Genomic DNA, 23,037 nt, shown 5'->3' on the forward strand with positions numbered 1-23,037 from the left:
AATTAATAGAGATTTTCAGATTCTATATAGATTTACAAATCAATAAACCAATAACACCTCTTTAAGCTCCGAAGAATTCGAAGTTTAGCTTATCTTTAAACCGTCTTAATAATGTATATATAGAAGGGTTTGTCCTCTATTTTTGGCATCCGCAATTTAATACTAAAAACTCTAGTTTTCTACATTGTTCTTAAGCACAACAAATATATTATTGATGTATTTTAAGATCAATGTATTTGTTTGTTAAATTTGAAAGTGATTAAAGAGTAAATCATTATTTGATTATACTAGTGAGTTTAGAACAAAAATATTAAGTACATTTCTTTTACTTTCTATAAATTACCTAATATTACATATCTACGAATTATCTCATATGAAAATATGCTTTAGATCTCCAAAATCTTAGGACCAATCCTGTACATATATAATCTTGTGTCAGCCCAGTACATATATAATCTTATGAATACAAAGACTCATCGTTAACGCTGAATTACATATCTCCTTCGTACCATTCCTTCAGGTCTTCCATGGCTTCCGAATCAACATGGACTCCAGCTGACTTCGGAAGGTTCGAGATTATGCTATCATTGTCAACACCAGACAAAGTAGACTTTGGATACATTGCCAAGTATCTGGGAAAGCCTGTAGAAGAGGTCGTAAACCAATACAACGAGCTCTTGAGCTCGAATGATCCGACGATGCAAAGGTAAGAGATTATTTCTTGTTCTTGGGTTATTTTTGCTAATTTCTTGACCAATCTAAATGAAATATGAATATGAATGATCCAAAAAAGGCGAAAAATGTTTTTTCAAATATGTAAAAGTGTATGTATATTGGTTTTCTGTACCAAAACTGTCTTATGGTATGCTTTTTAGTACTTCTCCGGTTATTGAGGTTTTGGTATTGCTACTACATGGACAAATAACTTTATATAGTCAGTTGCAATCTAACATGATTACTCGAAGCCAATTTGCAAATACGAAAGAAAAAACAAAGTTACAACAAAACTGACGACAAACCACTGAACTATAAACTCTTTTCACGGATTTATTAGCACCAAATTACCTGATCTTATCGTCGACGGATGATAAGAAAATGAATAATTATACTACAAATTTTACTACAGATCTCTAAATATATACTCCATAAAATGTATAATCACTAGATATTTATACAAAAGACAAAATTACTTCACTAATAAAATTATGCAACTTACTTTACGATATTTCCAAAATTCAACTCTCAAGACAATATGAAGACAAACTCATCAATTACACAATATGAAGAGGTTGCCGACTCAATACTTCAATATCGAGCCAAAATCATCAATCCCCCAAGAGATAAAGTTTGCCTATTCAAGACACCAAAAAGACAAAATCATTAGTCAATGAAAGCTTACTCAACATTTAAGGTGCCACATCAAGGATTATGCAAGACAACTTATGTATCATTTGTATAAATAAAAAAGAAAGAGTGTGTAGAGAGTAGAGTGAATTTTCAGAGATCATTTTACAAACTCCCTTCATACTTGTTCTTACTCTCAAAGCTTTTAATCTTTGTTCTTGTATTTTGAATCTTGTATTTTCTATCCAATTTAATAAAGTAAGTTTTAATCATATAATTTTTTATACCTTTACTCTTTAATAACTTTCAAAGTTATATCTTTGTACAACAACTAATATATAATTTTATTTATATTATAAAATCTGGGTTTTAAGACGAACTTTATCCTAAAAAGAACAATGGTACTTTGACCCATTGTCTTGTTTCTTTCATCGAAGGTCTTTCTTTGGGCTTTCTAAAAAGGTATTACATGCCAAGTTCGGCCTCACGGTCTAAAAGCTGTCAAGTCATATAGTTTTAACCAAAAAAAAAAGAGAGATGCAACACGAGGACTTCCCGGGAGGTCAGCCATCCTAGTACTACTCTCGCCCAAACACGCTTAACTGCGGATATCTGACGGGATCCGGTGCATTAGTACCTAAAGGTCAATGTAGAAAACACATCCACTATAAATATGAAGGTTCTTGGTTTATAGTTTTCTTTGTTTTCATGTTCATCGCTTTAAACCATGTTAAAGGTAACATATTATCTTTTGATTCAGATTTTTTATTTGCACCAAGAAAAAATATCTATTGATTATTTATATATGAAAAGCTGGTGTTAAGTTTTTAATCTCTTGTTCTATAAATGTTTACATAATACTTTATCTACATTTTAAATCTATTTTTTGGTTAATTAAACATCAAACCTTTTGGGCGTAAACAAGTCTCTAGCTTGATCAAGAAACAAAATTTTCTTATTCTGTTTGCCAGACCTAATGTAATTCACTACTCTCACACATTTTCTTCAAAAGAAATCTTTCTATTTCTACAAGATCATATATATCTCATGCAATGCATATAATTTATATATATATTTGAATATCTGGAAGTTCAAGCCCGAAAACCTTACATCTCCTAGTGGCGGGATCATATTAAATTTATTTCCTTTGGAGAAGAGATCTCTCACTCGAATGTCGAAACTAGGAGATTTACCACTAGGTCAACCCCACATTGGTTTAATATATATATTTTTTTGTCTACATCAATATAGTAGATTAATGTCATTTTATGGTTAAATATTTCTAAAATTATTCGATCAGGATTTTTGTTTATGAATATAAAGATACAAACCAATGTTTATTAAATTTTTAACAATTTATTGTCCAGTAGATTTTAATAAACTTGGAGGAAGAGGATAAAGAAGACTCACTTCATTACCACATGAAGATGATCGGGCTACATCGTCGGGTTGATAAGCATGAGTCGTGGCAAAGCAATACACATTCTTAAGAACCTACACATCTGTGAGGATTTTCATTCGTCCATCAAACTCATCTCCAAAGTTTAGAAGAGAAAGTTTAGACCGGAATTATTTTCACCATTTCTAAGATGGCTCATGCTTTTGCATTGATTATTGGTGAAAGTAAACCGGAAGACGGAAGACTCTTTCCCTGTGCATACACATGCTCTATTTTATTTTTATTTTGGCTCAACATTGATAAAAATTGATTTTGTTTTTAGTTAGTAGTTTTTTTTTCTTGTCGTATTTTAGTTAGTAGTTTAGAAACTATCATTCAAGAAATCAAAATTTGCTTTAAATTGATAAAATTGACAATAAAGATAAATGGTGAACTAAGTCTCAAAAGTCAAAACTATCATTCAAGAAAATATCAAAAAAATTCTTTAGATTGATAAGAAACAGCGTAGGAGAATGAGAAAAGTGGATGGAACAAATACTTCAAGTTTACTTAACTGTTTGAACCAAAATTTCTGTTTAAAAAGAAAAACAACATCGTTTTGGAATTTTAACAGAAACTGTTGACGACTTTACTTTGTTTAATTAGTCTGTCACTTGACTTAACAATACCCTAAATTTGGTAAAGTCAAAGAAACTTCATAATTAATAATAAAATTAATTAAAATTGGTAATTTAATTCACCCAAAACAAAATTGACATTTTTTTTCAAACTGATGTTTTTTGTCGTCAAACTTTTCATTAAAATCCAAAGAGGATTACAAGGTGATAAAGAGCCCAATTACACAAAAGATAAACTCAATTAGCCCAAAATTACAAGAAGAAACAAGAGAACATAGGTCTAAAAGGGACACGTGTGAAGATACGTGTATTGATGCATGCTGGAAGTGGAAAGGCACAGCCACCACCATCTCCACCGAGCTGAACCACCGATCAATCCTTCGACTTTCACCATAGAAAAGCTTTTTCTGACCAAGGATTTTACCGATCTTCAGCTTCAAACTCCAATCACCTTGCTTTGCTACCTTTTGCTAAACTCTCCGATTGTAAAAAACAGAGATTAGCAAGCCATCAGATCTATGAAACACGGGAAGACGCAGCGGGCGAGAGGGCAAATCAGTCGTAAACACACTCTCTTGATATGTTCTGCACCAGCCAACGAAATCCTCTCAACACGATTTGAAACCTTGAGGTGATACCTTCTTCCAATTCCGATTACGGCCACGATTAGGATATGAAGGATTTATTCTTCTCATGATCGAAATCGAGCAGCCAATGATCTTAAAAACTCTCAATTAAACGTTCGGATTTTGATTCTTCTTTACTGGAAGAGAATTTAGATTCTGCAAAAGGATTGAGGAAACAAAATCAAAATAGCCAAAACGGCTAAAAGAGAACTCACGCTTAGGTGAGAAGGTACATATCCGGATTTAGCCGGCAAAGAACTGATTTTAATTGGAAAACAAAAAATACATAAAGCTTCCTCTCTCTAAAGGATATGAGAGAGATAAGAGAGAGAAGCTTTTTTAAAGGTTGCGGTAATGGACCGACTTTCAAACTGATGTTTTAAATAATATTTTTCTGCTAAATAATAAACAAAAACATATAAATAAAAAAAATACACAACCACGAACGATCGACAATTGGGCTCAATCGGATGGAAAACCCACATAGCATTCATTTAATTCATATAAAAACCATTTCAGCGAGAAAAAATGTAATTGGGCTTTTCCTTACCGGATTTGAAAGTGAGCCCAATAGATATAAACCCTAAGAACTCAGTAATTAAAGCCCAAAACGACAAAACCCCGTTTTCTTCGTTTTACTTAAAAGAAAACAAAGCTCCCGCCGCCGCCGTTATCACGACGACCACCGTGCGATACCCTAAATTTCAACGTTGATTCCACTTTGTCAAGTTTGTATCTTTCCCACTTTGATTCCGATTTGTTAAAGATTTGCAGATTAAAAGTTTTCTTTTTGAAGAAATCCATGAGTGCCCAAATGGAAGAACCAGAGACTCTCGGCAAAAGAAAAGAATCTGAAAGTTCAAAACTTCGTTCTGATGAAACTCCGACGCCAGAACCAAGAACGAAGCGTAGAAGTCTTAAACGTGCTTGTGTACATGAAGTTGCTGTTCCTAATGATTACACACCAACGAAAGAAGAGACGATTCATGGGACGCTTGATAATCCTGTCTTCAATGGAGACATGGCCAAGACTTATCCTTTTAAGCTTGACCCTTTTCAAAGTGTATCTGTAGCTTGTTTAGAGAGAAAAGAATCGATTTTGGTATCTGCTCATACTTCAGCTGGTAAAACTGCTGTTGCTGAGTATGCTATTGCAATGGCGTTTAGAGATAAGCAGAGAGTTATTTACACTTCTCCTTTGAAAGCTTTGAGTAATCAGAAGTATAGAGAGTTGCAACATGAGTTTAAAGATGTTGGTTTGATGACTGGTGATGTTACTCTTTCACCTAATGCTAGTTGTTTGGTTATGACTACTGAGATCTTGAGAGCTATGCTTTATAGAGGATCTGAAGTGTTAAAGGAGGTCGCTTGGGTTATTTTTGATGAGATTCATTATATGAAGGATAGAGAAAGAGGAGTTGTTTGGGAAGAGAGTATTATTTTCCTGCCTCCTGCTATTAAGATGGTATTCCTTTCTGCGACTATGTCGAATGCTACTGAATTTGCGGAATGGATATGTTATTTGCACAAGCAGCCATGTCATGTTGTGTACACAGATTTTAGGCCAACACCTCTGCAGCATTATGCTTTTCCTATGGGTGGGGGTGGACTGTACCTTGTGGTTGATGATAATGAGCAGTTTCGGGAGGATAGTTTCGTTAAGATGCAGGATACTTTCCCCAAACCGAAATCTAATGATGGGAAAAAGAGTGCGAATGGCAAATCTGGTGGTAGGGGTGCTAAAGGTGGAGGTGGCCCTGGTGATTCTGATGTTTACAAAATTGTAAAGGTATGTATATTAATTATGGTTGTCCTATGTTGCTGCTTGTGGCGCCGATCACACGTCATACTTCTGCTCTTGAAGTTTTACTTTACTGCTCTGAGGTAGTACCAAGAGTGTAGTATCAAGGCACAAGTTATATATTGACTCTTATTTGTTGTTGCAGATGATCATGGAGAGAAAATTTGAACCAGTCATTATCTTCAGCTTCAGTAGAAGAGAGTGTGAACAGCATGCATTGTCAATGTCAAAACTCGATTTTAATACAGATGAAGAGAAAGAAGTTGTGGAACAGGTGTTTAATAATGCAATGCAGTGCTTGAATGAAGAGGATAGATCCTTACCTGCCATTGAACTGATGTTGCCACTGCTCCAACGTGGTATTGCTGTCCATCATTCTGGTCTTCTTCCTGTCATCAAGGAATTAGTGGAGCTTCTTTTTCAGGAAGGACTTGTGAAAGCGCTTTTTGCCACAGAAACCGTAAATGTTTTGGAATTAGCTTGTCTTTTTCAGCTGTTAAACGCTCTTTTGTGCTAATTAATGATTGTTCCTCAAATGCTGCTCTTGTAACAGTTTGCTATGGGTTTGAATATGCCCGCCAAAACTGTAGTGTTTACTGCTGTTAAGAAGTGGGATGGTGACAGCCATCGTTACATTGGGTCTGGTGAATATATCCAGGTGGGTGGTAGTTTGTTGACGTAAGTGGTGAATTTGATGTAATATCACAAAATGATATTGTAGTAATTGTCTGTTTATATTGAATGCTTGTAGATGAGCGGCAGGGCTGGACGTCGTGGAAAGGACGAGCGTGGCATCTGCATTATTATGATTGATGAACAGGTAATTTTATAAGTAATTTGATTGGAGATAATTACATCAATTACCGGCAACCAACTAGTAATTCCCATCCAGGAAGATCCGATATATCTCTACTGAGTATAGTTATATGACATAGGAATATACGGCATCCTTTATTATTTTCAAATTATATGCATTAAAGGATAGCATCTTTTATACTGTCTTCGAAGAGGATCCTTTATTATCTCTACTGAGTATAGTTATATGACATAGGATAATTTTCATTTGTTCTTCAACAGATGGAGATGAATACACTCAGGGACATGATGTTGGGAAAACCAGCCCCTTTGCTTAGTACTTTTAGGCTGAGTTACTACACAATTTTGAATCTATTGAGTCGTGCCGAAGGACAATTTACTGCTGAGCATGTTATAAGGCACTCGTTCCATCAATTCCAGCATGAAAAGGTAGCTGTTGGATGGTCCTTTTACTCTCTAAATTTTATCTACAAATTTTTTATGCTAATTTACGCTGGTGTTCCAACCTCAGGCTTTACCGGATATTGGGAATAAGGTGTCCAAACTTGAAGAGGAAGCTGCCATTCTTAACGCTTCTGGAGAGGTGCTCTCAGGAAATTATAATATGACGTCTGTAAGATTATTTGGGTCTGTTCTCACTTCTTTAATTATTCGCAGGCGGAGGTTGCTGAATACCATAATCTACAATTTGACATTGCTAAACATGAAAAGAAACTTATGTCAGAAATAATTAGGCCTGAAAGGGTGCTTTGTTTTCTTGATACTGGTCGGCTGGTAAGTATACATTAAGTTCAGATTCTTGATCAAAGCCTAGAGATATAAGTCATTGATTCCATTCTGCAACCTGCAAGTGGTAGATTGGTTTCTTTGTTATTACTCCTTATGTTGGGAAAAAATATCACGTTCTAAAGCTATAGTATACTTCACTCTAAATGATTTACTGATTATAATCTCATATAAGTTCTCATCTATGATCAGACAAGAAAAGTTAGTAACCAAGCTCTACAATATGTTTTCCTCTCTAGCTATGGTCATAGGTTGTACCCAGATCGTTACATGTTAATCACCTTCGTATAATGTTTAAAAGTTGAATGCTCATGGGTTGTTCCATCATGCTTTTCCTCTAGGTTATGACAAAAAATTCTTTGATGGTTTGTTACTTTGGTCAAAAATTAAAGCTAATTATACAGTGGAAATGTATTGTATATTTGTATATGACTGTAAGTATTTGAAACAACAGGAGCTTCACAGTAACTTTATGGGACAAGTGTTTTATGTGTAGGTTAAAATAAGAGAAGGTGGAACGGATTGGGGCTGGGGAGTTGTCGTTAATGTTGTAAAAAATTCTTCAGTTGGAACTGGTTCCGCCTCTTCACATGGTGGCGGATATATAGTGGATACTCTACTTCATTGCTCTACTGGTTTTAGTGAAAATGGCGCAAAGCCAAAGCCATGTCCTCCCCGTGCTGGGGAAAAGGGTGAAATGCATGTGGTGAGCACATTTTCATTGTCACTGGACTTACATGTTATTATATTTGCATGAGTGCTGGAGTTTTGAGAATTTTGCTTTTGCGTTTTTCAGGTTCCTGTTCAGCTACCCTTAATTTCTGCTTTGAGCAGACTAAGGATATCAGTTCCTTCTGATCTTCGGCCAGTGGAAGCAAGACAGAGTATACTACTTGCATTACAGGAGTTGTCAAGTCGCTTCCCTCTAGGGTTCCCAAAACTCCATCCAGTCAAGGTTTCTTTTTAAGCTGTTAAAGTAGTGCTATCTTCGATGAAAGGCTTTACACAATCTTTTAACTTACTGCCAATATGCATAAATCATATGCTTGTTGATTTTTTGTTGTCTAAAATGACTGAAATGCCTTCCTTTTGTCTAAAATGACAGTGTATATGGACTCATCGATGTCGTATTGCTTACTGTGTTTTATGCTAGGCTTTAATTTTTGAAGTAATAAATTAGTAGAAGATGGCATTCAGGTTTCATTGGTTTTATAATAATCTACAGGATATGAATATTCAAGACACAGAGATAGTGGATCTGGTCAGCCAAATCGAAGAAGTTGAGCAGAAGTTACTTGCTCATCCGATGCACAAGGTCGTGCTAAATGTAGTATTTCTTTGAGCTTCTGAACTTAAAGAAAAGAAGACAAAATATTGTGAAAGCATATTAAGAACTTAAACAATATATTAATATTTCTATTGTCTCATTTTTTATGTGTTGCAGTCTGAAGATGATCAACAAATCAAGAGTTTCCAGAGGAAAGCGGAGGTGAATTATGAAATTCAACAGCTAAAATCGAAAATGCGTGATTCCCAGGTATATTACTTACTCTCTCACCCATGAGTAAATGATGCATGGAATCCTTTATTATGTGTGTCCTATCTGCAAGGAATATCTCCTTTCCAGTAGGGTTGTTACTTGGCATGATAAATTCTGCTTGTATCCAATTTGTACTGCTTTCGATTTTCCTATACTTTTTTCCCGTTTAGCTACGTATAGACTAAAACAATATAATAGGGAGACGAACTTTTACGTTTAAAAGCAAACAAATTGTAGAATGTTCATTGATTACTAGACTCACTGCTAGAGTTTAAGATTTCTTTTCATCCCTCTTGTGTCTTACAGCATATTTTTTTTTTTTATCTCTGCAGCTCCAAAAGTTTCGAGATGAGCTTAAGAACCGATCTCGGGTATTAAAGAAACTTGGACACATTGATGCTGATGGTGTCGTCCAGGTAAAGGGACGAGCTGCGTGCTTGATAGACACAGGGGATGAATTGCTTGTCACTGAACTGATGTTTAATGGTATGACAACTGCTTTAGCTACACAGTTCTAAGTGTAGGCCTTTTAGGTGACTGAGGCAGTGTATAATGGTTGTATCACACTATATATAATTGCGTTGTGTGTTCCTTACCTACCAGGTACTTTTAATGATCTGGATCATCACCAAGTAGCAGCCCTTGCAAGCTGTTTCATTCCTGTTGATAAATCAAACGAACAGGTAAATTTAAGGAATGAACTTACCAAACCATTGCAGCAGCTCCAAGATAGTGCACGGAAAATAGCAGAGGTAATTTAATTTCCCAGCTGAAAGCTTGTTTATTTATCTGTGCGAGCTATTACTTTTTGGATTCCTCATTGTTTTGTGATGCCAGATACAACATGAATGCAAACTGGAAATTGACGTGGAAGAGTATGTGGAATCCACCATCAGGCCTTTCCTGATGGATGTTATCTACTCTTGGTCAAAGGTTGGTATTACTTAAATCTCAGAAATACTGATTTTTTTTAACAGACATGAGAGTACTTTCTGTGGATAAACATGTGTTAATAATTACCCTATTTTCTCAGTAGAATCAAGGGATTATTCGATAGAATACCCAACTCTCCTGAACCACCTTTACCCACTAGTCCAAGTTTGTAGATGCACTCTTTATTGTAATCTCTTACTCTAGCTAACTTGACTACTATATGTCATGGAGATAGTAAGCCTCTGAGAGTCTGAGGTCTCTTTATGTCTTATAAGCTTAAAAAATGAAAACCTGAGTAATAACTTCGTACATGTTAGGAACAACTTCTGTATTATGCACAGTGAATGTCAATTTGTTCATTCTTGGATCTTGAGCTCAACAGAAATTTGATATTCTTGATTATTTCTCTTTGAAAGGGCGCAAGCTTTGCAGAGATTATACAAATGACTGACATATTCGAAGGTAGTATCATCAGAAGTGCTAGAAGACTCGACGAGTTTTTGAACCAGGTAATGTCACCAAACTCTGCAATTACCTTTCTCTAAACCTCTAAGAAATCCGATGACACTTTGATTGGTGATTTCCTTCAGCTTCGAGCTGCAGCAGAGGCAGTTGGTGAAAGCAGTTTAGAGAGCAAGTTTGCAGCTGCTAGCGAGAGCTTGCGACGAGGTATTATGTTTGCAAATTCGCTTTACTTGTAAGTACTCTCTTGGAGAATACAGCTTGCTGTATTGGGTAACCATGGGACACAGCATGTTGAAACATAACTTCATAGAGAAATGCTTGTTTGTACTTTCCTATGTATCTCGAATCGCGACGATAGCTCTTTGTTTGCCAACAAGTTAGATAATGAAGAAATTTGCAGAGCTCATAAGGTATCTGATTATATTCTAATTTAACCAGCTTGAGGCTGGGATAGCTTGGTGGTTTCAACATAGTTGTTTTGCTTTTACTTCCATGAATTAGGCTTCAACAAAATGAATCAGAGAGAGTATGAAAGTGAAGTAGATATCCAAATAAGTTATTCTCGTTGCAAAGCATTTAAAATAAATCACGTATATTTTATGAGGTCGTTTGTATTCTGTAACATCCCCGTTCACGAAAAAGAATTGACCCATATATTGCAATTTTACCTTAAAAATTTGATAAAATGCAAGATGGTTATATTAAAGAAGTCGAAAAAATAATTAATGACAAGTGAATCCTCCTATAGCGAATAATTAATTACCTCACAACTCAAACGCTCTTGTGCTTCTAATCCAGCGAGATGGAATCAAGACAAAAATGCCTAGATCCTCACACTTCTCCCGGAAACGATGATGTCGAAAAGACGACTTTGAAACGTCTCGGTAGAAACCTTTAAATTAAGCAGATCTCGAGATCTCGATCAGATCTTTTGAGTCGAGACAAGGAGCGATCACCAATCTAACCGGGTCACACCGAACTCACACAAGCATGGCAAGAGATCAAACCAGAAAGACAGTAAGACAAAATCCAGTAGTAAACAGAGAAGTACAATCCGGCTACAACTAAACCTAAACGATGACTCAACTAACGATGTATTAAAAACTTGTGGCCTCACTATTATTGGGCTTCAAAAAGATTAACAGCCCAATGTTAAATTGAGCCCAGATGGAGGATTACTTTAGTTTTATACTATATTATGGATAAAGGACATGACATCATCATCAGAAAACCACAAAGTCCCACCTTATTTAACTGAAATATTAACCACTCCAACAACAAGCCACGTGTCAAACCTTTCTTCATATGAAGGAAAGAATCCACCATTCCAAAGCAGCATGAAGCATCACGATGACGTAAGCAACCAAAAAGATTTTCCGGTGAGACTTAACGTCGCCTTTCCCATCAAGCAAAACTGCTTCAAAATTTGAACGACAAGGCTTATGAAGCCCAGACTCTTAAACTTCCACTCTTTCTTCCTAATGAAGAAACTTGATAAGATTATTAGAAACAAAGGCAAAGCGCTAAAGAACGGCGATGACAAACCGGATTCACCGGTAACTATACCTAGAACTCACCGTACGGTATTGAAACGACAAAGTTAGACCTCGTCCGAACACAAGCTCGCAAACATACCAGACGGCATATGAAACAAATTATTGGGGATAGAGTAGAATCTCTTGTGATATATTTTGTGACAGAGTTATGTCCTATAATTTAGGGATTCGAGTTTATTTTATACGATGACTCTCTTGTATAAATATCACACTTTGTGAATCAATAAACTCAAGTTAGTGCAATACCTAATTCTACATGGTATCAGAGCTCTAAAGATCTAAACCTATAAAAAATTTCGTTTCTTATTCGATAGTTTCGAATTCGTTTCCGCTTTTCTCTTTAAAACCTTGTTTCTTGCATGTCAAGAAATCATGTCTATTCCAGAAGAAGTCTCCTCTGCAACACATCCACGTACCAATCAACAAACAGATGTAACCAAAGTGTCTCCGTACACTCTGGCCAGCTCCGACAACCCAGGGGCCATGATTTCCTCTGTTATGTTAACCGGTGACAATTACAACGAGTGGTCAACAAAAATGTTGAATGCACTTCAAGCCAAACGTAAAACTGGTTTTATCAATGGTTCAATCTCAAAACCACCATTGGATAATCCGGATTATGAGAATTGGCAGGCGGTAAACTCAATGATCGTGGGTTGGATTAGAGCCTCCATAGAACCAAAAGTCAAATCCACGGTCACCTTCATATGTGATGCTCATCAACTATGGAGTGAATTAAAACAACGTTTCTCTGTGGGAAACAAAGTTCATGTTCACCAAATTAAGACTCAGCTTGCTGCGTGTAGGCAAGATGGACAACCTGTTATTGACTACTATGGTCGCTTGTGTAAGCTTTGGGAAGAATTTCAAATTTACAAACCAATTACTGTTTGTAAGTGTGGCTTGTGTACCTGTGGTGCTACTCTTGAACCTTCCAAAGAAAGAGAAGAAGAGAAGATTCATCAGTTTGTGTTAGGACTCGATGATTCACGCTTTGGAGGGCTCTCTGCTACACTTATCGCGATGGATCCGTTTCCATCTCTTGGAGAAATCTACTCTCGTGTTGTGAGAGAAGAACAGAGACTCGCATCAGTTCAGATTAGAGAGCAACAACAGTCGGCGATTGGGTTTCTTACTCGTCAATCAGAAGTTACAGCCGATGGAAGGACTGATTCTTCGATTATCAAGTCTCGTGACCGCTCTGTTCTCTGCTCACATTGTGGGCGAAGTGGTCATGAGAAGAAAGATTGCTGGCAGATAGTCGGGTTTCCTGATTGGTGGACAGAGCGAACCAATGGAGGTGGACGAGGATCAAGTTCTCGTGGTCGAGGAGGACGTAGCTCGGGTTCTAATAACTCAGGTCGGGGTAGAGGACAAGTCACTGCGGCTCACGCTACAACCTCCAATCTCTCACCCTTTCCAGAATTCACACCGGATCAGTTGCGGGTTATTACGCAGATGATTCAGAATAAAAACAATGGCACCTCCGATAAATTGTCTGGTAAGATGAAACTTGGCGATGTTATTCTTGATACGGGAGCATCTCACCATATGACTGGGCAGCTTTCTCTCTTGACTAACATTGTTACTATCCCTTCGTGTTCTGTGGGATTTGCGGACGGTCGAAAAACGTTTGCTATAAGCATGGGAACATTCAAGCTTTCAGAGACTGTGTCTTTGTCTAATGTTCTTTATGTCCCAGCGTTAAATTGCTCATTAATATCTGTTTCCAAGCTAGTGAAACAGATCAAATGTTTAGCATTGTTCACTGATACAATTTGTGTTTTACAGGACCGATTTTCGAGGACTTTGATTGGAACCGGGGAGGAACGTGATGGAGTGTATTATCTAACGGATGCGGCTACAACAACGGTGCATAAAGTGGACATCACAACAGATCATGCTTTGTGGCACCAACGTTTAGGACATCCAAGTTTTTCTGTTCTTTCATCTTTACCTTTGTTTTCGGGATCCTCTTGTTCTGTTAGCTCTCGTTCTTGTGACGTATGTTTTAGAGCAAAACAAACAAGAGAAGTATTTCCAGATAGTAGCAATAAATCAACAGATTGTTTTTCTTTAATTCATTGTGATGTTTGGGGACCATATCGAGTGCCATCTTCATGTGGAGCAGTTTATTTTTTAACAATAGTGGATGATTTTTCAAGGTCAGTTTGGACATATCTACTATTGGCAAAGTCAGAAGTTCGTAGTGTTCTTACTAATTTTCTTGCATACACGGAAAAACAGTTTGGAAAATCTGTTAAAATCATTCGCAGTGATAATGGTACAGAATTCATGTGTCTTTCATCCTACTTTAAAGAACAAGGCATTGTTCACCAGACTTCGTGTGTAGGAACTCCACAACAAAATGGTAGAGTCGAGCGCAAGCATAGGCACATTCTGAATGTTTCAAGAGCACTCTTGTTTCAAGCATCACTACCAATCAAGTTTTGGGGAGAAGCAGTCATGACAGCAGCTTATTTAATCAATCGTACACCGTCTTCTATTCACAATGGTCTCTCTCCCTATGAGTTGCTGCATGGATGTAAGCCGGATTATGATCAATTAAGAGTCTTCGGCTCTGCTTGCTATGCTCATCGTGTTACACGGGATAAAGATAAGTTTGGTGAGAGAAGCCGTTTATGCATTTTTGTTGGCTATCCATTTGGACAAAAAGGGTGGAAAGTATACGACTTGAGTACTAATGAATTCATAGTCTCTCGTGACGTGGTGTTTAGAGAAAATGTGTTTCCTTATGCAACAAATGAGGGTGATACGATCTACACACCACCGGTCACTTGTCCGATCACTTATGATGAAGATTGGTTGCCATTTACGACTCTAGAAGACAGGGGGAGCGATGAAAATTATTTGTCTGATCCACCGGTTTGTGTCACTAATGTTTCTGAGTCAGATACGGAGCATGATACTCCACAAAGTCTTCCGACTCCAGTTGATGACCCACTTTCTCCGTCTACAAGTGTCACTCCAACTCAGACGCCAACTAACTCTTCTAGTTCAACATCACCGTCTACAAATGTCTCTCCACCCCAGCAAGACACCACTCCGATTATTGAAAACACTCCTCCGCGACAAGGAAAACGACAAGTTCAACAACCTGCTCGTCTGAAAGATTACATTCTATACAATGCTTCTTGCACTCCAAACACTCCTCACGTTCTCTCTCCTTCTACATCTCAGTCCTCGTCATCGATCCAAGGTAACTTACAGTATCCTTTAACGGATTATATTTCCGATGAGTGTTTTTCCGCAGGACATAAGGTGTTTCTTGCTGCAATCACTGCAAATGATGAGCCTAAACATTTTAAAGAAGATGTTAAAGTTAAAGTCTGGAATGATGCAATGTATAAAGAAGTTGACGCACTCGAAGTTAACAAGACATGGGACATTGTCGATCTGCCAACTGGAAAAGTAGCTATTGGAAGTCAGTGGGTTTACAAAACAAAGTTTAATGCTGACGGAACGGTTGAACGTTACAAAGCTCGCCTTGTAGTTCAAGGCAACAATCAAATTGAAGGGGAAGACTACACGGAAACCTTTGCACCAGTGGTAAAAATGACAACGGTCCGTACTCTTCTTCGTCTAGTAGCTGCTAATCAATGGGAAGTATACCAAATGGATGTTCATAATGCCTTCCTCCATGGCGATCTTGAAGAGGAGGTGTATATGAAACTTCCTCCCGGGTTTCGACACTCTCATCCTGACAAAGTTTGTCGCCTTCGTAAGTCACTATACGGTTTAAAACAAGCTCCTAGGTGTTGGTTTAAGAAATTGTCTGATGCTCTTAAAAGATTCGGGTTCATCCAAGGTTATGAGGATTACTCTTTCTTTTCTTATTCCTGTAAAGGGATTGAACTTCGCGTCTTGGTATATGTCGATGATTTAATAATCTGCGGTAATGATGAGTATATGGTTCAGAAATTTAAGGAGTATTTGGGACGTTGCTTTTCCATGAAAGACTTAGGCAAGCTCAAATATTTTCTTGGCATTGAAGTAAGTCGTGGGCCTGATGGTATTTTCTTGTCTCAACGAAAATATGCCCTTGATATAATTTCTGAGAGTTGCACTCTAGGAGCGAGACCGGCATATACTCCGTTCATGTATTGTCCCAATTTATGCAAGCTCCTAGGGAAGCTCATTTGGAGGCTGCGATGCGCATAGTTCGTTACTTGAAGGGTTCACCGGGTCAGGGCATTTTGCTGAGTGCTAATAAGGATTTGACTCTCGAGGTTTATTGTGATTCGGATTTTCAATCTTGTCCCTTGACTCGACGTTCACTTAGTGCGTATGTGGTTCTGCTTGGTGGCTCGCCTATTTCTTGGAAAACCAAGAAACAAGACACGGTTTCTCACTCGTCTGCGGAAGCAGAGTATAGAGCAATGTCGGTTGCTCTCAAAGAGATCAAATGGCTTAACAAGTTGTTAAAAGAATTAGGTATCACACTCGCTGCGCCTACTCGTTTGTTTTGTGATAGTAAGGCTGCTATATCTATTGCAGCAAACCCCGTCTTTCACGAGCGTACGAAGCATATTGAAAGGGATTGTCACTCAGTTCGCGATGCGGTTCGTGATGGCATTATAACAACACATCATGTTAGGACCTCGGAGCAACTAGCTGATATTTTCACTAAGGCTCTTGGTCGTAATCAATTCATTTATCTTATGTCCAAGTTGGGTATTCAGAATCTTCACACTCCAACCTGAGGGGGAGTATTGGGGATAGAGTAGAATCTCTTGTGATATATTTTGTGACAGAGTTATGTCCTATAATTTAGGGATTCGAGTTTATTTTATACGATGACTCTCTTGTATAAATATCACACTTTGTGAATCAATAAACTCAAGTTAGTGCAATACCTAATTCTACACAAATAATTTTCTCTCTCTCTGAAAGTTTTAGAGAGAGAAAAAAATCTTTTGTGTGAACTTTAATTTAAGGTTAATGATTTTTGAGGCACAAAAAAACTCATTTCTCAAAACTCAAAAGTATTGCTTCAGGCAACATGATACGAAATAACACTATCTTAAATTAGAAAAATAATGCCAAGATTAAACTAAAAGTACATAAACAATGCAAATGATAAACTAAAAATAAGAACTTAAACATTTAATAATCCGGTAGGTCGCTTGTGGATCCACTAATAATGATGCTTAAATAAAAATGTATTAATCATTCGATCTTCTATTTATGTGTTGTAATAAAATTTAATTTTTAATAATATGGTTTTATTAGGTATTTTTAAAAAAAAAACTTAGTGGATAGAATTTGTAAACTTTATAAATAAAAGAATATGTGAAGAATTAAAACAAAATATTAAAATAGAATATTTTAAAGCAAAAAAAGAGCAAACCTCTGCTCGATTTTTATGGCACTCTATATTTAGATGAAGAAATAGAGTTAACAATTTGAGATAGTCTAAGAGTTGGGAAACGAAGAGATGTTGTAATGGCAAAAACCACACAACTTTCCTGTAGGAAAATTCTTGATTTTAAGGTTTTTGGGCAAAATAATTCTATTCAATAAAAAAATTGTTTTGATGGAAAAACAATATTTTGTGACTTTGGCGGAAACCCGAAATTCTGCGATTTTTTATTTTGACGAAAAGGATCTGTAATTTGTGATTTCTAAGGAAAATATTAATCCAAAATCCTGGTGCAAATTCGTTGTTTTTTAAGAATATAAAACATTAATCTATCGAAACTCACATGATTTGAGTTATGATTGTATATGAGGATATTTTAAACATTTACAATTTTTGGAAGAATCATATTCATATGAATTGACAATTTAAACTCATCGCTTTTTATTTTTGGATGAGTAACAAATGCATCTAGCTACCATATCTAGATAGATGTCTTTAATTGTGTTAAAACAGACATCATTTGGTATCTTCATCTTGGTGACGCAGTTCTAACATCACCAAAATCTTCCTCTTGACTAGATAAAAACACATGATGATTTAGTTTTACTTATTCCTTCTCTCTACACTACTCTTTCATCAAGATGTGTTGTTATTGCAACTCTCATCATATCGATACATGTTGAGAGATTGATCGCTTATTTTCTCCTGAAAAACAAAAGAAAAGAGGAAAAATAAAAGGTTTAGTAATGAAGACATGTTTCATATAATCTTGAGTGAAAAAGCTTTATTTTCTGTCATGTATTTACTTTGATTGAAGTTGTAGATGCTAGACTATCAACTTGGCTATTATTCTGGCTGCTTTACGACGAAGGACGCGTGATAGACATGTTTTCTTCTGCTAAATTCATGAGCCTTTTCAGCCCAGGCAACACAACCGTTCCCAAGTCAGGTCTATCTTTCCGTCTTAACTCTGCGCATTGTAAACCGATTTTTGCTAATATTAAAGCCTCTTCAATTGGCCAATCAGTAACAAGAGGGTCAAGTATCTTGGCAAAATTTCCTTCCTCAATTGCTTTCTCAACTTGATTTGTCAAACCCATTGGTGTCTTTGCTGTAAGTATTTGCAAGAGCACAATCCCAAATGAGTATATGTCTGATTTGGTTCCAAGCATACCAGTTTGCTGGTATTCTGGATCAATGTAACACAATGTTCCAGCAGTGGATGTCATTCTATAATGCGTTGCGATGTCATCAATTGTGGGAGGGACAAGCCTAGCCAACCCAACATCAGAAATCTTGCTGACCATGTGCTGGTCAAGTAATATGTTAGCTGGTTTCAAGTCGCGGTGCACTAGTGGCTCTGGCTTTAGCTGGTGAAGGAAATTAAGGCTAGTGGCGATTTCAGCTGCAATGCGGAATCTTAGCTGCCAAGAAAGCACTGGAGAGTTTCCTCGTCTAAGGAGACAATCGTCTAAGCTACCATTGGACATGTATTCGTAGACTAAACATCCGTATTCCGCACAGGCTCCAAGGAGCAGAACCATATTAGGATGTCTTATACATGTCAAGACTTCCACTTCTTGCTGGAACTGTGATCTTCCTTGTGTTGCATCCGGTCTCACAACTTTTATCGCCACTGGTGTGTAATCTAGAGTACCCTTGTAAACTGTTCCATAACTGCCTTCTCCAATCTTATGACTATCTGAGAATTTTGTTGTTCCTTGTTCAATCTCCTCAATTGTGTATTTCCTATACATTCTATTACTATGAGGTAAAGCATGCATTGCTTTATTTTCATGCTCTACTTCTCGTAGAGCCGCCGTTTCGATTTGCTTTCTTTTTTGAGCTTCGGTTTCAGCCATTCTATGAGCGGCTTCTAATGCTTCCATGGCTGCTCTACTCTTTGCCTTCTCATTCTCTGCTATTGCCATTGCTGCTTCTTTGGCAAGTATTGCTTCTTCTAGTTTATGTTTCCTTTCTTCTTTCCATTTGTGTAACTCAATAGTCTGACAAAAACATAGATTCATATCTTAATATCATAAAAACGGATGATTATTTTAAGTATATATGTATATGTATGTATGTAGTTATACCGTCTTCTTAGCTGCGATTGCTTCTTTGCATGCACTATTATACATGTCCATTGTATACTTAAGTTCTAGTTTTAGCCTTCTCATCTCAGATTCTACATCATCCTGTGAGAATTTATAGAGTAATCAAGAAATATTAATTAAGGCAGAAAAAATTTGATTAGTAAATTATTTTTATTAATTTACCTGGCTATACATTGACAATGATGAGAGTCTCCCACTTTCTTGGGAGCTTGTGGAGAATGCAGAATAAGAAGAACACAAATCTATGGACTGTTTTTCAGATGAGCTTGAGGATGTAGCATAGTTGGATCGATTGTCTTCAAACCAATCCATGCTTGGCCTATCACTACTCACAAAGGATAAGTCTGAGTCCGACACTAAGGCCTGGTATGTCCCTTGATCATATTCTTTTCTCAAATATGGAGACCTATTCATATTATTATCACTCAGTTGCATGCAAAAGAATATAAAATATCACAAGCATGTTGGTAAATTATCAGGAAAACATACTTGATCTCGATCTCGTCTTGTATACTTTGCACTGATTGAAGCCTTCTCTGAGCTCTAGGACTGAAGTTGTTGTTGTTGGCATTACTTGACCGAGCTGGTAATTGTGGACGTATTGTGCAAAGTGGAGGAGGTGAAGAGGTAGCTGATCTAACGGACGAAATTTTACCTTTAGAGATTGCATAAACTGTACAGAAATTGGGTGCTCCTTTTATCACTGCGTTTGTAACATCTACCGCTTTTAACCGCCTATCGCAACACCACATACACACACATTTACTTAATATAAGACATGTTTTTATATTGACAAAGAAGAGTAATAACATGAAGAAATCTTCTTACTTTAAAAGAGTTATCTTAGATGCACCGAGTACTAGAATATCGATTGCATTCTCTTGTACATACTCTATGATTCCTTCTGCAGCATCAACGTTCTCCAATACTACCTCTTCACAATTTATCTGTCAACAATACTCTCAATCTTTAACATTTTTGACCAAAACACCTCCTTTCTAATTACTAATTAACGAATAAATTGACCTAATGATATGAAGAAAAATGTGTGTGGTTAGGTGATAGTTTCGATAGGCAATGTTTTAATGTAAAAATCGCGATAATACTTTTAACAAATTGATGAAGTTAGACGCAAAACTCACGTCTTTCCTAGTGCAGAAACATCGGAATGGAAGAAACAGTTCCTTAACGTCATCTCCAGACTTATTTGGTTGAGTCCCTACATCAACATTATGATGTTTAATTCAAGGTAAATTGAAACGAAGTTGACTAGAATATGTAACAATGAGCTTTAAGGGGATACCATTATTAGCAAGGGTTTGCTTGACTTTAACATGAATAAGAGTTAGAGTCTCTCCTGGTGTCAAAAGATTATCAACAGCCCATTTCAATGCAGCCTGACTTCCTTTGTCTCGATCAATCGCAATTGCAACGCTTTCGTCTCTTCGCTCACCATCTACCATCTTCACCATTTCTAAAAACTCTTGCCAAAAAAACAGGATTTTAACAATTTGTTTATAAATGCAAAATTGTGGGTTACAAAGGCGTTGAAAACATATGCCAATATTAGCAAATAGGCAAGATGCAAGGTTTTCAACTCTCTTTTCGGTTATGTTTTGTTGCCTTCCATCGTGTCTTCTCGAGTTTTCTTTTAGGAAATATTGTTATCTTATAACTGAAGTAATATTTTGCATGCATATCTCTATCTGTATTTGGTGGTAACTTATAATTGTAATAAAATTATACACATCTTTAGCATTTATATGCTTTCTATTTTTTATCTAGTTCTTAAACCAACATGTATATAATAAAATTTCTATAAATAGTATTCTTATATGTAACCAGTTGAGGTTGTATAAAATGTTTAAGCATTAGATAGATTAAGAAAATTTATCAATTTGTTGGTCATAGTATTCTGAACAACATAGTATAAAATTCATATTAAGTAAAAGCATTATATATTATGCATGCATGATTTTTATTTTCAAAATTTAATGATTAACTAGATATTGACCCGCGGTACACCGTGGGTGGATATGTTCATTGAAAAGTTATAGGTATTTTCTTATAAGAATTATTATTTGTATATGAATAATATATTGTTGATATATAATTTTTATCTATCTAAAGCTTGGGTAATTCATGTTTATATTCTCATATTTGTTGTATATTAGATTAATGTTAAAATTCAGTATTGTTTTGTGGTTTGGGTTTGTTAGAGGTAATAAAGATCTAAAACTTGTATTATTTAGGGATTGATCCACGGTACACCGTGGGTTGATATTTTTGTTAGAAAATTAAAGATTTTTACTTTAATTAATATTATTTATATATAAATAACATATTCAAGAGGTACATCATAGACCTATACTTTTATTAAATAAAAATTGAATTTTGTTTTGAAGATGATCTATAGATACATGCTATTTTTTTTTTATGTATGATACTATGATACACCTCATGACGATTTTTATAACTATTTTATTTTTGAAAATTTAAGTTATATTTACTTTGATAAAAAAGTTTGAATGTTTAAAATTCTATAATTGTATTTTTGACTGTTAATTTTAGGATTTCGTATATAGTATATCATTTTGTCATATTGATCCAAACCAATCCCACAATATAACCAACCTCGTCCCGTACAATTAAACATCATTTTATCATTTTCTTATGAAATTTGAATATTTATAATATTGGAAACTTTCAAAAAAGTTTTAATATCGATCCAAACTTTACAATTGTATATTGATTGTTAAATCTAGCATTTCACCCGTAGTATATCGTCCAATATTAATATTTATAATATTTAAATTTCTTATAAAGTTCAAATATTTACAAAATTTAAACTTTATAAAATTTTCAAAATCATTAATATTTAAAATTTTTAATAAATTTTAACTCTTAAAAAAGTTTAAAAAATTTTAATACTTAACTTTTAATAAAGTTTAAATATATATAATATTTTAAAACTTTGAAAGTTGTAGTGATTTTAAAATAAAGAAATGGAGTAATCGAATAACACTTTTACTTTTGGATGTTTGATATATTAAGGTTCCTGCTCATTCGTATTCGGAATCGGTTTGACCTTTTTTATAATATGGCTCTTAACAATTTCCTAATTCTTTAAGCAAAGTGGGACCTTGTACTTTTATTTATTTTCATCGATTGAGTATCATATGTCTGTTTTACAAAATTTTAATTACATCAGATGCAAAAAAATTTAATATTTTATTAACTATATGTATTTTATATATAAAGTAAATATATATATATATATATATAAACAAATATAGTGACAAAAAAAATAAAAAATTTATATTTAGTCTCGATATAGATGTTTTAGGAAATTATTCTTAATCGGATAGAGTTTAATAAAGAAAGATTTAGTTAAGTTTAAAAATTTAGGAAAGAGTTAATTCAAGTATTTAATGCAAATTAATGATTTGTAAGTTTTTAAAAATAAAATATTTGGTTGAGATAAAATTTGTAAGAACCTAAATGTAAATAGTAAATAGTATAGGGATTTTTGGCTAAATAGTCTACCAAATATGTATAGATAGATTAAAACGATAATCCATAGACATGAATGTGTTTACCGGTGGGGAAAATGATCATTTAATTCCTAAACTATGTGCAATTAACTCATTTATTCCT

At 35.5% G+C, this 23,037-nt stretch overlaps 3 protein-coding genes, 1 long non-coding RNA gene, 1 other non-coding gene and 2 pseudogenes across 7 annotated transcripts; 3 read left to right on the forward strand and 4 right to left on the reverse strand.

Moving 5' to 3' along the window:
- Positions 1-1,280: 1,280 nt before the first annotated feature.
- AT2G05065 lies at positions 1,281-1,521 on the reverse strand. Its single transcript, NR_140062.1, has one exon. It is a non-coding gene; the product is annotated as an other RNA (long non-coding RNA).
- A 1,193-nt stretch (positions 1,522-2,714) lies between these two features.
- Positions 2,715-2,960, forward strand: AT2G06985 (annotated as a pseudogene). The gene has a single exon.
- Positions 2,961-3,518: 558 nt separating this feature from the next.
- On the reverse strand, positions 3,519-4,331 carry AT2G00440. The gene has a single exon (NR_143620.1). It is a non-coding gene; the product is annotated as an uncharacterized misc_RNA (transcript).
- Positions 4,332-4,557: 226 nt separating this feature from the next.
- Positions 4,558-11,674, forward strand: HEN2 (RNA helicase, ATP-dependent, SK12/DOB1 protein). Its single transcript, NM_126675.3, has 16 exons — positions 4,558-5,775; positions 5,933-6,247; positions 6,341-6,445; positions 6,539-6,607; positions 6,865-7,032; positions 7,115-7,186; positions 7,261-7,377; positions 7,886-8,095; positions 8,186-8,344; positions 8,615-8,704; positions 8,834-8,926; positions 9,262-9,415; positions 9,533-9,681; positions 9,767-9,862; positions 10,279-10,371; positions 10,453-11,674. Exons 1-16 carry the CDS (start codon positions 4,789-4,791, stop codon positions 10,561-10,563), a joined length of 2,988 nt encoding a protein of 995 aa, NP_565338.1. The 5' UTR covers positions 4,558-4,788; the 3' UTR covers positions 10,564-11,674.
- AT2G07000 (uncharacterized protein) lies at positions 11,524-11,944 on the reverse strand. Its single transcript, NM_126676.1, has 2 exons — positions 11,905-11,944; positions 11,524-11,805 (listed from the first exon to the last, which is right to left on the reverse strand). Exon 2 carries the CDS (start codon positions 11,664-11,666, stop codon positions 11,574-11,576), a length of 93 nt encoding a protein of 30 aa, NP_178717.1. The 5' UTR covers positions 11,667-11,805; positions 11,905-11,944; the 3' UTR covers positions 11,524-11,573.
- Positions 11,945-12,255: 311 nt separating this feature from the next.
- AT2G07010 lies at positions 12,256-16,607 on the forward strand (annotated as a pseudogene; the record flags this gene model as incomplete). The annotated part of the gene is made up of 1 exon: positions 12,256-16,607.
- Positions 16,608-18,126: 1,519 nt separating this feature from the next.
- On the reverse strand, positions 18,127-20,852 carry AT2G07020 (kinase with adenine nucleotide alpha hydrolases-like domain-containing protein; the record flags this gene model as incomplete). Its single annotated transcript, NM_126678.2, has 7 exons — positions 18,127-19,272; positions 19,360-19,461; positions 19,543-19,786; positions 19,870-20,115; positions 20,209-20,327; positions 20,523-20,599; positions 20,684-20,852. 7 exons carry the CDS (start codon positions 20,850-20,852, stop codon positions 18,127-18,129), a joined length of 2,103 nt encoding a protein of 700 aa, NP_178719.2.
- Between the last annotated feature and the right edge of the window lie 2,185 nt (positions 20,853-23,037).

The sequence above is a fragment of the Arabidopsis thaliana genome, chromosome 2 (assembly GCF_000001735.4).
Source record: "Arabidopsis thaliana chromosome 2, partial sequence".
Lineage (NCBI taxonomy): Eukaryota > Viridiplantae > Streptophyta > Magnoliopsida > Brassicales > Brassicaceae > Arabidopsis > Arabidopsis thaliana.